The sequence below is a fragment of the Myotis yumanensis genome, unplaced genomic scaffold (genome assembly GCF_028538775.1).
Source record: "Myotis yumanensis isolate MYYU_CA2020_CCGP unplaced genomic scaffold, mMyoYum1.0.hap1 SCAF_18, whole genome shotgun sequence".
Taxonomy (NCBI): Eukaryota; Metazoa; Chordata; class Mammalia; order Chiroptera; family Vespertilionidae; genus Myotis; species Myotis yumanensis.
Window position 1 is genome coordinate 14,684,008 of NW_027223769.1, and position 15,894 is coordinate 14,699,901.

Below are 15,894 nucleotides of genomic sequence, written 5' to 3' on the forward strand. Positions count from 1 at the left end.
TACTAAATAATTTCTAAAATCCCTCCTCGTTTAAATATCTCATTTCTCTAAGGAATGGACTGAAAGCTGAGAGATACGGGATCTAGATTTTACTACTTTGCTAACCTTTTCAATTGCCTTTTGACCATAAGCAACTAATTTAACTTCTTTGGGCTAAAGCGGTGGTTCTCAACCTTCTGGCCCTTTAAATACAGTTCCTCATGTTGTAACCGAACCATAAAATTATTTTCGTTGCTACTTCATAACTGTAATGTTGCTACTGTTATGAATCGTAATGTAAATATCTGATATGCAGGATGGTTTTAGGCGACCCCTGTGAAAGGGTCGTTCGACCGCCAAAGGGGTCGCGACCCACAGGTTGAGAACCGCTGGGCTAAAGGGTAGCTATTACCTCTAAGTTCTTGCTAGCTTTATAATTCTCTTGTTTTTAAGTCTCGGCTAAAATCAGAAGTAAACGGCTCATTCTAGCTGGTAAAAGCTAGCAAGGTTCAGCCACACTACGAAGCCGAGAGGGAGAAGTCACTAATTACCGGTTCCCTCAGGGGTGAGTGTGACCTTGGAGAAAGCGGTTGCTAAACAGAGATCAGGTTCAATGCAGTGAGCGAGCTGGCACCAGTGTGCGAGAACAAGGGCGGCGTGTTGGGCTTGTCTTTGGAGCATTTCCCTGAGAATAAAGATGGGCCAGCTCTCACACAGTGAACTGATGTCTTGAAGGCCCAGGACTCAGAACCTCCATGCTGGGCATAGGGCAGCTAACCTGAGATTTTGAGGCGTCCTCTGGTTAGGCAAAATGGTAGTGATCCCCGAAGTTCAGCCAGGGGCCACCTCCAGACTGGCTTCCAGGCTCACCCCAGAGTCCAGAGGAGGCTGCTCGTGGGAGGACAGCCTGCAGCCCAGGGGAGAGTTCTCCCGCCAGTGGAACTGCTGCAGGTGGCAGCTAGGTTTCGTGGTCGGTGTGGCGTTCAGTTTGCAGAGGTCCTTCCCACCGCAGCATTAAAAGAGCGGTCTGAAGCCACTGGTGCAGGGCCTCCTGGTTTGTCCAGTCAAGTCTACTGGCTCATGTCTGTTGGTAAGCTTCCTCTTAAAAGGTACCAAGAAGTTAATGTTTTGTTATAAAACTTTTTTATACATAAGATGAGGCCTTCGTCTGAGAATAAACCGATATTGATCAGTCCACGGAATGTGGTTGACACATTGACCTACCTGACTTTTGTTGTGTCTGAGTTCGTGTCACAGGATGTTACCCTAGATTATTTACTCTGTTGCCTGTTTGCCCAGTGGAGGTCTTGGGCCTCGGGCAGTATCATAGGCCCAGCCAGTGGGCAGCTGGGAGCAGCACTTTGGTGACAACTTGGAAGCTAAGTCTGCCCATGGTTTTATAGCCTCACCTGAGTGTGGGGTCTTTCACCATCACCGGATATGATGTCCCTCAGAGACGTTTAAAGCAGCGGTCACCGACCGGTGGTCCGGGGACCACTGGTGTTCCATGAGGTCCGAAAGGTTGGCGACTGCTGGTTTAAAGGACCCTTTTCTCCTTCCCTTTACCCAGCAAAGCCTCCCTCTGGGAACACACCTGCTCCTGGCCCCTGTGCATCTCCATCCCCTGTCCTCGCTGAAGCTCCAACATCACACCAGGCAACGGAGGGGGCAATTACAGGGCCAGGGCCCAGATGAATGATTTCTACTCAAATATTCATTGTAGGGAAAGCCCTGTTAGTGTGGACCATCCTCCTGGATGTTGAAAGCTGGATGAGTCCATCCTTTGTAGCATTTTGGTGATGGGACCACCTCCACACACAGGTCCCTAGTTGTGAGTGTGCAGGGCGGGGCCTCAGGGGATGGAGGCTGACCAGGTAGACAGTCCTTGTCAGAGTGTGTTTGTTTCCTCTGTTAAGCATAGTTGTCTCTCACTCCTGGCTGTGTAGCTCCCGGCCCCACCTTCCTCCTCCCCTGGGAAAAGGCCTCAGAACTCTTACCGGAAGTCCCAAGAGCTGGGGGAGGTGAATGGGGAAAAGGTGTGTGCGGAACGTCCCCTCTGTCCCTGGTGGGTGTGTGCATCACTGTGGTGTTGAATGGAAGCATGAGAGGGAGGCAGACCAAGCTAGAGGAGGAGTTGAAATCATGGACATCAGTTTTTTCATTGGAATTTGATTCATATACCACAAACACCACAAAGTGCATAGTTCAAAGTGCATAGTTCAGTGATTTTTAATGCGTTCATAGAATTGTGCAACCATCACTACAATCAATTTTAGACATTTCATCACCCCCAAAAGCCCCTGCACTTGTAGTCATCACTGCCTAGTTCCCCATTCCCCCCAGCCGTAGGCAGCCACTAATCTACTTTCAATCTTTGCCTCTTCTGGAATCATAACTGTAATCATACAATATGTGGCCTCCTATGCCTGGCTCCCTTCGCCCAGCATGAGGTTTTCAGGGTGCATCCAGGTTGCAGCACAAGCCACTGTCTCATCCTCTTATGGCCGAGTAGCATTGCTTTGTGTGGACAGACCCCGTTTTGTTTATTAGACAGTGTCACTTGAGGGACCTTTGGGTTATTTCCACGTTGGGCTGTTAGGGGTACTGCTGCCTGAAAATGTCGTATGAGTTTTTATGTGGACCTGGGTTCGTTTCTTGTGTGCATACCTAGGAGTGGAATTGCTGGGTCATGTGGGAACTCTGCATGGAACTTTTTGAGGAACCGCCAGACTGTTTTCCACAGCAGCTGCCCTATTTTGCATCCCCACCAGCAGTGTCTGAGGGTCCAGTTCCTCTGCATCCTCTCGTCTTGTTCACCTTTTATCGTAGCCGCCTCAGGATATGAAGTGGTGCTTCACTGTGTTTTTTTTTTAATATATATATTTTTTATTGATTTTTTACAGAGAGGAAGGGAGAGGGATAGAGAGCCAGAAACATCAATGAGAGAGAAACATTGATCAGCTGCCTCCTGCACACCCCCTACTGGGGATGTGCCCGCAACCAAGGTACATGCCCTTGACCGGAATCGAACTCGGGACCCTTGAGTCCGCAGGCCGACGCTCTATCCACTGAGCCAAACCGGTTCTGGCTTCACTGGTTTTGATGTGCATCTCCCGAATGACTAGTGATGCTGAGCATCTTTCCATGTGCTTCTTGGCTATTCCTGTGTGTTTGGAGAAGTGTCCATCTAAGTGCTCTGTCCATCTGGATGTCACTGGTTCATCCAGGCCACACCAGAACTCTGGTGGCAAGTTACAGAACCCACTGGGAGTCAGTGTAAATAAAACTGAGGAACCTAAGGGCAAGAGTCCTGCGGAGAGCCTGGCCGGCTGCAGAACCGGGATGTGAACACCGTGAGAGGTAGACTGGGGCTTGGCCGGACAGGCTTTCTCTGTCCTGTGGGTATGCTGTCTTGCCCAGCATCCTGGCTCTCCCTGCGCCTAGGGAAGAAGGGTAGCCCCACAGAGCATGCAATTGGAATTAAGTTCCATATCCACATTCCTGAAGGGAGACTATGAGGCCCAGCAGGGTCAGGTGTCCACTCTTGTCCTCTCAATGGGGGGTTTGCTTTCTTTTCTTTGCAGAGCACGGCTTTACCATCCCAGGGTCCAGTGTGGGCTCAGCTAGAACCACCACGCCACCCCAGGGCAGGGCAGATAGCTCACTGCGGCTTCATGTCTTTTTGCTAAACCAATAGGACCTAGTCAGCCTTTGCTAGAATTGGCTTTAGTTTGTTATCTGAGAAAAGTCCTTTGTACTTTGAATGAGGAGCAGGAAGGATGATGTGGTCCATGACCTTTGATGGAGCAGAAATCTGATCATAAAGCAACGGCCCAGCTATTGGAAGATGAGGCTTTCACCAATCTTAACGTTGGGAAACACCGAGAACTGAAAATTGTGAAGGTTCACTGAGCGACTGCAAAGTGGCCGCTCACCCCTCACCAGAGCCTGCTGTCCTGAAGCCCCAACCTTTTTTTGTTTTTTGTTAATCCTCACCAGAGGATATTTTTTCCATTACTTTTTCAGAGAGAGCGGGGACGGGGGAGAGATACAGACAGAGAGAGAAACAGAGAGAGAAGGGGAGGGAGAGAGAGAAATATTGATGTGAGAGACACATCAACAGGTTGCCTCCCGCATTCACCCCGACTGCGGGTGGGGAGCGAACCTCAAAACCCAGGCACGTGCCCTTGACCGGGAATCTAACCTGCAACCCTTTGGTACACAGGCCATACTCTGCGCACACCAGCCAGGGCCCAGCCTCTTTTTATGAACACCAGCCTTCTTAGCAGATGTTTGCTGAGTGCCGATGAAGGGCACCCTTGGAGGAGCGTTGGTCCTGTGCCAGGTGTTGCCAAAGATGTTCTTTTATTAACGCTCTAGCACCTGGGAGAGGTGGAGTAAATGAGACCAACATCCAAAAATGAGACCTCACACAAAGCTGGGATTCGAACAAGATTTGTCTGTCTCCAAAGCCCCTGCTTCATGTTAAATTCTTATTTATAGACTAGAGGCCCAATGAACAAAATCTGTGCGAGAGTAGGCCTTCCTTCTCCCGGCTGCCAGCACCGGCTTCCCTCTGGCACTCAGGACCCAGGTTTCCCTTGCAGCCCCGACTTCATCCAGAAGGTCGCCTGGAAGGATGTCCGATCTAATTAGCATATTACGCTTTTATTATTATAGATGTTTCACACTTACACAGAAATAGAGAGAAAATAGTGTAATGAACCCCATGGTCAGTCTTGTGTCAGCCATACCCTCACCTAACTCCCTCTCTTCCCCTCCCCAGAGTATTTGGAAGTAAATCTCAGACACTATAAAACTATTTGTAAATATTTGTGTGTACCTTTAAGAAGTAAGGGCTCTTCTTTATAAAAGCATAGCCTCAATGCCCATAGCTCATGTGGAGCTACTGATTAATTTCTCCCTACCTCTCCAGTTACAGCTCACATTTCCTCAGTGGTCTCACTTCTTTTACATTCTTCTTGTTTGAATAAGGATCCAAATAAGTTCTGTACTTTGCGATTGGTGGACCTCTTATATCTCTTGATCTCTGTGGTTCCTTCTCGCTTATTTCCTTGGGATTTTTTTTTTAATCCTCACCTGAGGATATGTTTAATAGAGGCTTGGTGCATGAATTTGTGCACCAGTGGGGTCCGTTGGCCTGGCCTGCAGGATCAGGCCGAAACCAGCTCTCCGAAATCCCCTGAGGGGTCCTGGATTGTGAGGGGGTGTAGGCCAGGCTGAAGGACCCCACCGGTGCATGACTGGGGCCTGGGAGGGATGTGGGAAGTTGGCTAGCCGGGGAAGGATGGCGGGAGGGCTCCAGGGCGTGTCCGGCCCATCTCGCTCAGTCCTGATTGGCTGGACCCCAGCTGCAAGCTAACCTACTAGTCGGAGCGTCTGCCCCCTGGTGGTCAGTGCAGGTCATAGCGAGTGGTTGAGTGGCCTTAGCATATCATTAGCATATTACACTTTGATTGGTTGAACGGCCAGCCAACAAAGGGACACTGGAGTGGATTGTGAATGCAGCATCTGCTGGTGGTGCGAGGCGAGCACAGGCCAGCTCCTCTACTGGGTGTCTGGTCTGCGAAAGCTCACCTCGAAAGACTCAGCATCCACGTGTAGGCCATCGCTGCAGGGCCTCACGGAAATCATCTCCAAGTCCTGAGGAGACTGGGCCTTAAGGAGCTTCATTGGCTGCCCAGGGTTCTGAGCAGCCAAACGGAATGTTTAGAGTCAGCAAATGCCTGCACACCACGAGGGAGTCTCCAGTCACCAGTTTCTCACAACAACTGTTTGTCTACCCTCAAGAGATACACAGCTTTCTTCACTAAGAAATCATAAGTAATTTCCTAAAAAAAAGGGTCATATTCTGCTTTTCAGAAGGTATTTATCACATTGATTTTTCCTATGGAAAAGTACATGTGTGTCTCATAAAAGTTAAGGTGGCTGGAGTTTTAAATGTGGCCCATTTCCTCTGATGGAAATGTGTGATGCTGAACTATCACCAGGAGCAGGTATACGGGGGGGTCCCTCAGCCCGGCCTATGCCCTCTTGCAGTCTGGGACCCCCTCGGAGGATGTCCACCTGCTGGCTTAGGCCCGCTCCCTGGGGGATCGGGCCCAAGCTGGCAGTCAGACATCCCTCTGGCAGCCCGGCAGCCCTCAGGGGATGTCCACTTGCCAACGGGAAGCAGGCCTAAGCTGCAGTCGGACATCCTTAGCGCTGCTGAGGAGGCGGGAGAGGCTCCTACCACCACCACTGTACTGGCAGCTGTCAGCCTGGCTTGTGGCTGAGCAGAGCTCCCCCTGTGGGAGCGCACTGACCACCAGGGGGCAGCTCCTGCATTGAGCATCTGCCCCCTGGTGGTCAGTGTGTGTCATAGTGACCAGTCATTCCCAGTCGTTCTGCTGTTAGGGTCAGTTTGCATATTACCCTTTTATTATATAGGATAGAGGCCTGGTGCATGGGTGGGGGCTGGCTGGTTTGCCCTGAAGGGTGTCCCGGATCAGGGTGGGGGTCCCGCTGGGGTGCCTGGCCAGCCTGGGTGAGGGGCTGATGGCTGTTTGCAGCTGGTCACACCCCCTTCAGGGTGGGGGTCCCCACTGGGGTGCCTGACCACCTGGGTGAAGGGCTGATGGCTGTTTGCAGGCTGGTCAAGCTCCCACCAGTGGGGATCCTCACCCCTTGGAGGTTTGGCCAGCCTGGGTGAGGGGCTGATGGCTGTTTTCAGTCTGGCCAAGCCCCCCGGCGACGGAAGCTCCCAGCCTCTCCTTTTTTTCTTTTTCTTTTTTTTATTCTGGGATTTATTTACCTTCTATAATTGAAACTTTGTAGCCTTGAGAGGAGCTCAGAGCCGGCCAGGGCGGGCGGGAGGGAAGCCTCCTGCTCACTCCAGCTCCATGGCCACGGCCGGCTGAAAGCAGGTATCGGGTTTATTTAGCTTCTATAATTGAAACTTTGTTGCTTTGAGTGGAGCTCAGAGCTGGCCGCGGCAGGCGGGAAGTTGGCTTCCTACATCATTGGGGCAACCAAGCCTCCTGCTTGCTCCAGCTCCATGGCTGCCGGCCACCATCTTGGTGGGGTTAATTTCACATAGTTGCTCTGATTGGCTGGTGGGCATGGCTTAAGGCATAGTGAAGGTACGGTCAATTTGCATGTCAATTTGCAACTCCAAATTGGGATATGTAAATTAAGTAAAATGTTGCACCCAGCATTCTGATTTTAATTTTCAAAAATAAGAGTTTAAACCCTTAACTTTTTTTATCTTCCTGTGGAGACAGATTGAGTGTTAGGAAATGCTAGGACCTCGACCAAAACAGCTTCCCCATATTAAGATGATGAAACTGACTTCCCTCCGTGCTTGGAGGGAAGTCAACTGTAGTAGAGGGTTGGGCGAGGCACATTTTACCCACAGTCCCTCCTGTCCCACTTCCCCAGAGCACCTCCTGGAGGCCTTACTTCCTGCTGGTGACACTGGGCTTGCTGGGGCCTTGGAGCTGATGGGCCTCAGTCTTTTTCAAACTTGTTTGTCGGCCCTCACCCTACAGAGGTTTGGATCTGGCTCGGGGGTCCAGCCTGCACATCCTGGCTTTAAGGAGCTCCAGCACTGCTCCTGCTGGTCAGCAGAGTCCCTTCCTGTCCACTGCCTCCTCAGTCCCCCAGGGCCCTTAGCTCCTGCCCTTGCATCACCTCGTGTTTCTTTATCACTGCACCACTGGCCTGATGTTCCCAGTGGCTCAGTGAGGCCCTTTCTCCAGAAATGTGCATTTCTGCATGAAACACAGGCTCTGAGGGGCTAAGAAGTGGGATATGCGTTGGCTGGTGTGGCTCAGTGGTTGAGTGTCCGCCTATGAACCTAGAGGTCACGGTTCAATTCCCAGTTGGTGTACATGCCCAGTTGAGGCCTTGATCCCCAGTGGGGGCCATGCAGGAGGCAGCCAATCAGTGATTTTCTTTCATCATTGATGTTTCTATCTCTCCCTCTTGGAAATTATCCTATATAATAAAACCTTAATATGCAAATTGACCGAATGGCAGAACGACCAGTTGCTATGACACTCACTGACCACCAGGGTCAGACACTCAACACAGGAGCTGCCAACCGGTGGTCAGTGTGCTCCCACAGGGGCAGTGCCACTCAGCCAGAAGCCGGGCTCATGGCTGGTGAGCACAACGGCGGTGGTGGGAGCCTCTCCCGCCTCTGTTGCAGGCAGGCGGTTAGGAGCGAGGGGTCCTGGACTGCAAGAGTCCCGGACTGTGAGAGGGTTGTCTGACTGCTGGATTAGGGATTGGGCCTAAGCTGCCAAGCAGATATCCCCCGAGGGGTCCCAGACTGCAAGAGGGCTCAGGCCAGGCTGAGGGACCCTCCCCCTCTGCCCCAGTGCACGAATGTCGTGCACCGGGCTTCTAGTCCTATATAATAAAAGCCTAATACACCAATTGTCCCCTCAACCGGGAGTTCGACTGCTCACTATGATGTGTGCTGACCACCAGGGGGCGGTGCGGAACATGGCAGCAGGCGGCAGTGGAGGCGCTGCCGGCCCCAGTGGGCCACAATGAGAGCAGGACTGTGGCGGGATGGTGGAGCAGGTGAGCGGGTGGCACCAAAGCGGGTGTGAGCAGGGGCCCAATCACCCTGCAGAGAGCAACCAGGAGTGGCAGCGGCGGGGGACCTGGCCCCGATCTATCGCCCTGCAGAGGGCGACCAGAGGTGGGGGATGGGACCACCGCCTGGCTCACAGGCACTGAGGGAGCTGGGTGGGGCCCCGGCCTCAACCAATTGCCCCACAGACAGCGACCAGTAGCCGGCTGACCCTGATCACCTGATCGGGGCCGGGCCCCAGGTTGGGACGGGGAACTGGGGGTGGATGGCAGCGACCAACCTCCCGCAGTGCCAGGCAGGGGGCTGCGTCCTCTCACCGGCTACCTGGGGATGGGGGGAGGGGGACGGGGACGGAGGTGTGGCGAGAATGTGGGGTGACCACTGAGCTGGCTCTTACTCCCCCTGTTACCCACCCCCGGGATGCCAGGGCTCGCACGCCAGGGCAGCCCCCCGTGCTCAGGTGCCAGGTGCCCGTGAGGAGCCCATCCCTCATCTGCATGGCCTCTTCAGGATGAGCTCGGCTGCAGCCACCAGGACCACAGGGGCCGGGTTGGGCTCCCTGTGAGTTTGCGCAGGAGCCGGTCTGCAAGGCTGGCTGGGAGAGAGCATGCTGCCTGCCCAGCTTCCATGCAGAGCCGCTGGGTGGCCCAGAGGCCTACACTGTGCCCCAACCCACAGCGTCCGGCCGCAGCGTCTGGCCACGCTCACTGCATCTCCACGTGGGGACTCGGGTGCCATGACTCAAACAGACGGGTGGCATGCGGGGAACCAGGAGCCCAGGTCCCAGGGCCCAGAGGTCAGCCGGGACCTGCCCTTCCACGCCAGATGCTCGAGCTTCGATCACTGGCCAGGCCTAGGGACTGCAGCTGTGCATGAATTTCGTGCATCGGGCCTCTAGTGTATGTATGTATGTATGTATGTGTGTGTGTATATATATTGGGCTTTTTTCTGATATATTCTGAAAATATATATACCATTACATCTCTCCACTGCCCAAAGATCAAGGCAACACCGGCCAGGGCCCAGCCTTTTTTATGAATGTCAGCCTTCTCAGAAGACATGGGCCGACTGCTGATGAAGGGCACCCTTGGAGGAGCCAGTGCTCCAGGTGCCCTGCCAAACGTGTTCTTTCATTAACCCTCCAGTGCCTGGGAGAGCTGGAGTAAATCCACATCCGAAAATGAGACCCCATACAAAGCTGGGGTTCTAACAAGATTTGTCTGTCTCCCTATTGCAGCCTCTCGGGGCCAGTGCTTGATGCTCAGGCGGCCACTGCCCCGCGTCTGGCCTCCAGCCTATCTGGTTCTGTGAAGACAACTCCTGGCCGTCAGCACTCTGCCTCTTGCCATTCGTTCACTTCTCCCTAACGCCTTCCCGTTGCTTCCCCGTTGCTCATCTTTCCCCAGCTCCCCTAGCTTGTGGGGCGTGTGCACTGACTGTTACAGCTCCTGACCCCTGGCCAGAGACACTGAGCTGGGTCAGTTACTCAGGGCCCCATCTCCAGGTGTGAGTGTGAGCGTGGATTAGGTTGGCAGGCACAGTGCGTTACATATAACAAGATAAGCCCTTTGTGAGATTGCTTTGTTCAGTCTTCCCTATGGCAGCTGATAGGAAACTGGGCAGCGTTACCAGGCCCCCCCCCCCCCCCCATTAGAAGGGGGTGATAGGGAAATGGTGACCATCAGCTGCCCTTGAGTTGGAGTGGCTTCACAAACGTTGCTCTGTGGAACTTGCACCAGCTAGGAAAAACTCCTGTGACTAAATATCACATGATCTCACTCACTTGTGGAATATAATGAACAACATAACTGATGACAAAAATAGAACCAGAGACATAGAAGCATCGAACAGACTGTCCAACCTATGAGGGAAGGCGGGGTGTGGGGTAAGAGATCAACCAAAGGACTTGTGTGCATGCATATGAGCATAACCAATGGACACAGACAGTAGGGGGGTGAGGGCATGTGCTGGGAGGTGGGAGCAGCCGGGGAAAGGTCAAGGGGGGAAAAAGGAGACTCGTGTAATACTTTAAACAATAAAGAATTTAAATTAAAAAAAAACCCAACTCATGTGACTTACCAGTTTATGAGGGATAATAAGGTATTTACTTTGAGTTCATTTTAATACATATTTTTTCCATGCAAAATAAAACTTCTGGTCCTGCCTAACAGTTATTTTTCATGCTAATATGCTTTAAGTGGTAACTAATTATTTCATGTTATATATTCCTACATTTATTGACTGTTTTTAACTTCCTTCTCCTTAACTAAACATTATTATTAAACTGTAGGGAGCAGTACCCAGAGGAAACGCTACTAAAGAATACATGGAGAGTTTGCAGCTGAAGCCTGGAGAAGTGATCTACAAGTGCCCAAAGTGCTGCTGCATCAAGCCCGAACGCGCCCACCACTGCAGGTACCCCTGCCCCTCCCTAGGGCAGCCCGAATGCCCACCACTACAGGTACCCCGGCCCCTCCCCTAGGGCAGCCCGAATGCCCACCACTGCAGGTACCCCGGCCCCTCCCCTAGGGCAGCCTGAATGCCCACCACTGCAGGTACCCCTGCCCCTCCCTAGGGCAGCCTGAATGCCCACCACTGCAGGTACCCCCGCCCCTCCCTAGGGCAGGTGGTCCCCCTCAGTGACCTCTGACCAGCATTACAATTTTGTGTATGGATGCATGGCTTGGGGTTGTGTTCCCTCAGAGCACGGAACACTAATAATCCAACCTCTCCTTTTCAGTATTTGCAAAAGATGTATTCGGAAAATGGATCATCACTGCCCGTGGGTGAACAATTGTGTAGGAGAGAAGAATCAGAGATTTTTTGTGCTCTTTACTGTGAGTAGAAATATTTATGTGGTAACTTACATTGAGTTTTAAATTCTTAAACTAGAATCTTGCCTGGAGCTGGTGAATTTATTCTAACCTCAGACCAGTTTCCCTCCAACCTTTTCTCTGGATTCAAATTATAATTCTGTGCTGTGATTGGAAGGAAGTTACCGACAGATAAATATATGTTGTTTATGGTGCTTTAGGTGTTTTACTGTCATTTATTCTCTCAGACACACAGTTCTTAATAAGATCTTGCTGGAGTTAGAACATGATTCCCTACTGTGTATTTTCCTATAAAATTACGTAACTTGGTCCAGTATGCTCTCGGGTAGGAGATGTCACTACTCGATTGATGCCTTCCCTCATTCATTTTATCGACAAATGCAATGGAGGCGCCCACATCAGATTAAGCGGCCTTTGCTCCTAGAAATAGGTGATTGCTCACCATGTGACCAGCTTTCCATCTTTGCAGATGTACATAGCTCTGTCTTCAGTGCACGCTCTGATTCTCTGTGGACTCCAGTTCATTTCCTGCGTCCGGGGGCAGTGGACAGGTAAGGCCGTGCGCATCTTTCCTGGAGTCACGCTGCTGGGTGACGAGGGAAAGGCTTTAAAGGAAAACTGATTTTCCAGTTTTGAAAGAAATCCTAGCTGTTATTTTAGGAGTTGTTTTTTTGTTTTTAAGAAAAGAATATGGGTAGGTATTAACACTGCCTTATTCCTAGTATAATGAAGTTCTCTATTTAACTATTCTTCCTCAGTCAGTTGATAATTTCTATTAGTCTCATTTGTATTTTGCAGATATGAAGACTAGAGGGAAGTTAGTATTGTTCCCACCAAACCTGGTTAGCCAGCTAGGCACTGTTCAGCGTGTTCCTCATGACTAAATGACTGTGGTGAAGGTGGGCAGGGCCTGTCCAGCCCTGGATACCCTGGCAGGTACAGTTGTCCTGCCCCAGGGGCGGGGGAGGAGCAGCCTGTGTGTACTCCCGTGCGTGGTACACCTGCCTCTTCTTCTCCGGCTTTTGTTGCACTTTAATAAGCACTTTAATACACAGAAGCAGTCTTAGTAGAAACCTCAGTTATTATGGAATCTTTGGAAACTGCTGACCAGAAATGGTGGTGTGAATTTTCGCTCGGAAGGCGGACCTCCTCCGCCCCTTGGTGAACAATGAGTGTGCCTACTGAGAGGTTGAGCACATTCTCCCTGGAAGCTGGTCCAGGGCTGCCACTGTGAGGGTCCTGGGAGCTGAACTCATGACATCCTTTCTCTCGTTCGCAGAATGCAGTGATTTTTCACCTCCGATCACTGTAATCCTGTTGATCTTCCTGTGCCTTGAGGGTCTCCTGTTTTTCACTTTCACTGCAGTTATGTTCGGCACCCAGATCCACTCAATATGCAATGATGAAACGGTATGCTTCGTCCTGGGCTGTGTTTGCTTAAGGTTTGGTGAGAGCTTGAGTAAATGGGAAATTCTAATGTCCACAGCAGGTGGGTGTGTATTATTAACTCGGAGATTAATTGGGCCGCCTCGATAAGCTCCGACAGGCTCGCTGTATTTGTTCTTCCTGTCCTTATGCGAGTGCATATTTCAGGGATCAGTATGACCTGAGAGTCAACAGAGCCAGGCAGGTTCCCAGTTTCTAGGAGACCCAATCTGCAGCAGCTGAGGGAGTTGCAGGAGTTGATCGCCTTCATGCCTTTGAACTGTAGGCCTAGAGCTGACGCTCGATAAATATTTGTAGTAAATGAATTAAAGGCTGCCCTGGGCCCGGCAGACCAGCTCTCTTCCTCACCACTGTGGCTCTTCAGCGGTCCTCGTCGCTGGTGCCACTGCCTGGCTGTGTGATGTTGGCCTGGCCAGGCGGCTGTAGCCTGGCTGTGCTCAGGGAGGCCATGGGGCTGGTGCCAGGGAAAGAGCCCACACGTCACCTCCACCTCGATCTCAGATGCAGAGGGACAGTTTGGTGGCGATTCCACGTTTTCAGCACTCGGCCTAACCTGGCTGTGTTGGGGTTTCCTGGCACTGCCACCCACACGCTTTTCTTTCTGCTTCCAGGAGATCGAGAGACTGAAAAGCGAGGAGCCGACCTGGGAGCGGCGGCTGCGATGGGAGGGGATGAAGTCTGTCTTTGGGGGGCCGCCCTCCCTCCTCTGGATAAATCCCTTCGTCGGCTTCCGATTTAGGCGACTACAAATGAGACCCAGAAAAGGAGGCCCGGAGTTCTCTGTTTGAGACGCCTCTCCTGCTGGAGCTTGTGAATGGACTTTAAATTATTTATTTGGTGTCTGAAAGGGTATCAACAACTCATCTGTGACCAATAGGGCAAATGGACCTACACAAACCAGTTGCTTGCAGCAAGCAGAATCTTATATACTTACAGTCGCAGGTGGCAGATTTTCCAAACTAGGAACTGGATGATGCAGGTGTTTTCACCTGAACAACTAACGGAAGGGAGCTGGCCACATGAAGAAGCCAAATGTCATTCTCGTCCCTCCAGTTAGGACTTTGTTAAGACTACTTTGCATTCCTGAGAAGCTGTGTGATATTACATGGGTTATTAAACCCCGTGTACTGAGCTGCTGTTTTCAATCACTAAGAAGAAAAGAATTGATAAATTCTTTGAAATCCAGTGAAAGAATTCTCCGACGAGCGGTCGCAGGGAGTCCTGTTGACCCTGCGATTCATTAGTGCACTCCCTTGGTCCAGAGGGCGTTTACGTAGAAGTACATTTTGGTCTCCATTAGCTCTGTCATTCGCACTGAATTTGCAAAAGATCTGTGCATTGCACACGAAGGCGGCTCCAGGTACACTCCCACTGCCCGGAGGGGCCTTCCTTGACCCTGCAGCAAGTCTGTGTGCGTGTCTGTGTCCGTGTGTGTGCGCGCGTGCATGTGTGTTTTAAAATTGACAGTGTTGTTTAGGCGATGTAACACTTAACGGCCGTGAGCAGCAAACTAACTATTTTTTAGAAACCGACGTTTCAGGGAAGCGGGGAGAGCTGCCCCGGGATCCTCCTCCCGTGGGTTCACTATGAATGTATTGCAAACTGGAGAATATCTTGATCCAAAGAACAATCATTCCTGTGTGGTCCTTTGTTGCCCTCCTGTTTTCGTTTTATCTTAAAAATCTTGAGCACATTCGGGCCTTGGAACTGACTTTTTCAGTTCTGCCCAAATTAGCAGTGTATAAACGGCACCTCGGTGAGAAGAGCGAAGTCCCCTGGCGGCCTTCACCTGTGCAGCGTGGTGGGCGTGTAGGAAGCGGGGCCGGCACAGCAACAGGTACACTCTGAGGGGTCGGCCACTGGCATCACTGAGAAGGTGAGGGAGCACAGGCCATGAACCCTAGACTCTGTGTCCCTCATTTGCAAAGAATATTCAGGATGGCAACAGCTTGTTTTTCTTTCTTTTCTTTTTCTTTCTTTTTTTTTATTTTTTTTTATCATTTTTGTTTCTCTACCCATGTCACCAGTGATTAAAAAAAGGACCCTTGGTGCAGAGCTTAAAATTATGCCAGAAAGCAAACAGCTCCCCTCCTTGGGGACTCGCCTTAAACTTGCCTGGTCTGTCCATGTTCTGCGGGACCCATGAGGAAGCGTCTGTGACAGTCCGAGGGTCTCCGTGAGCCTGCCTCCCACGCTGAGAAGAGTTGGTGTCTCCCTCCTGGTCTTCATGCCTTTCTGTTCATCTGTGAACCGTTCTTGTTTCTGTTTTTAAGTGATCCGCACCCTTTCCTAATCAGGGTTTCTACCACTGCTGATGCAAAACCACAAAGGGACCTACTCGAGACTCAGTGGTAGCCAGTGAACAAAGCTGTAGGATGTGGAAGTGAACCAAGTCACTGCAGAAACTGTGAGCTCTGGGGGTCTGTCACTGTCCCAGGGCCAGGCACCCATCTGGAGAGTTTCCTGAGATTGTTTTGCATATTCTTTTGCACATCTGTTGTCTGGGTTGGACTTGTGTATTGGGCCTCAATGTGAGCCTTTTAATATGTATATCTTGTTTATCAATAAATTATCAAAGTGGTTGAATCCTGTGAGATTTGGCAGGTATGTGCAAATCAAGTATACTTGACTTTTCAACCTCTTCTTTCAATGTTACTTTTTTATGAAATAAAGTCACCGCTGATGATCTCAAACAGTTTATGATGTGGTAGAGTTCTTGGTGGATTGTCAATGTGTTTTCTGTGGCTGGCTTTTCCTTGGCTTATTGACACCAGCACCCTGGGCTGTGACGGTCACCCCTCGCCTCCAGTGCCTGTGAAAAGTGGTGGGCATTCAAATGCTGCTCATGCACACTCTGCCCTATCCACAGGTAATATTTACTCTTAAATTGACACAAAACTTTACTTAGCTTTATCTTAAACATTCCTGTAATTTTTTAGTGCTGTTTGAAATAAAATTAAATTTAAAAAATATCCCTCTTCAATCCAGAATCTCAGCTTCCTATAATTTCATTCAACAAATGTATCTATT

At 50.8% G+C, this 15,894-nt stretch overlaps 1 protein-coding gene across 4 annotated transcripts in view; it reads left to right on the plus strand.

Moving 5' to 3' along the window:
- Nucleotides 1-15,564, plus strand: part of ZDHHC7 (zinc finger DHHC-type palmitoyltransferase 7) — a 32,791-nt gene extending 17,227 nt beyond the window's left edge. For 3 of the 4 annotated variants that reach the window (XM_070398095.1, XM_070398097.1, XM_070398096.1), the window contains exons 4-8: nucleotides 10,875-10,999; nucleotides 11,325-11,421; nucleotides 11,888-11,969; nucleotides 12,698-12,828; nucleotides 13,476-15,564. In XM_070398095.1, coding sequence (XP_070254196.1) covers nucleotides 10,875-10,999; nucleotides 11,325-11,421; nucleotides 11,888-11,969; nucleotides 12,698-12,828; nucleotides 13,476-13,652 — 612 coding nt within the window. In that variant the 3' untranslated portion in view covers nucleotides 13,653-15,564. The remainder of the gene's footprint in view (nucleotides 1-10,874; nucleotides 11,000-11,324; nucleotides 11,422-11,887; nucleotides 11,970-12,697; nucleotides 12,829-13,475) is intronic. The other variant, XR_011468869.1, reaches the window with a different exon arrangement.
- Nucleotides 15,565-15,894: the final 330 nt, after the last annotated feature.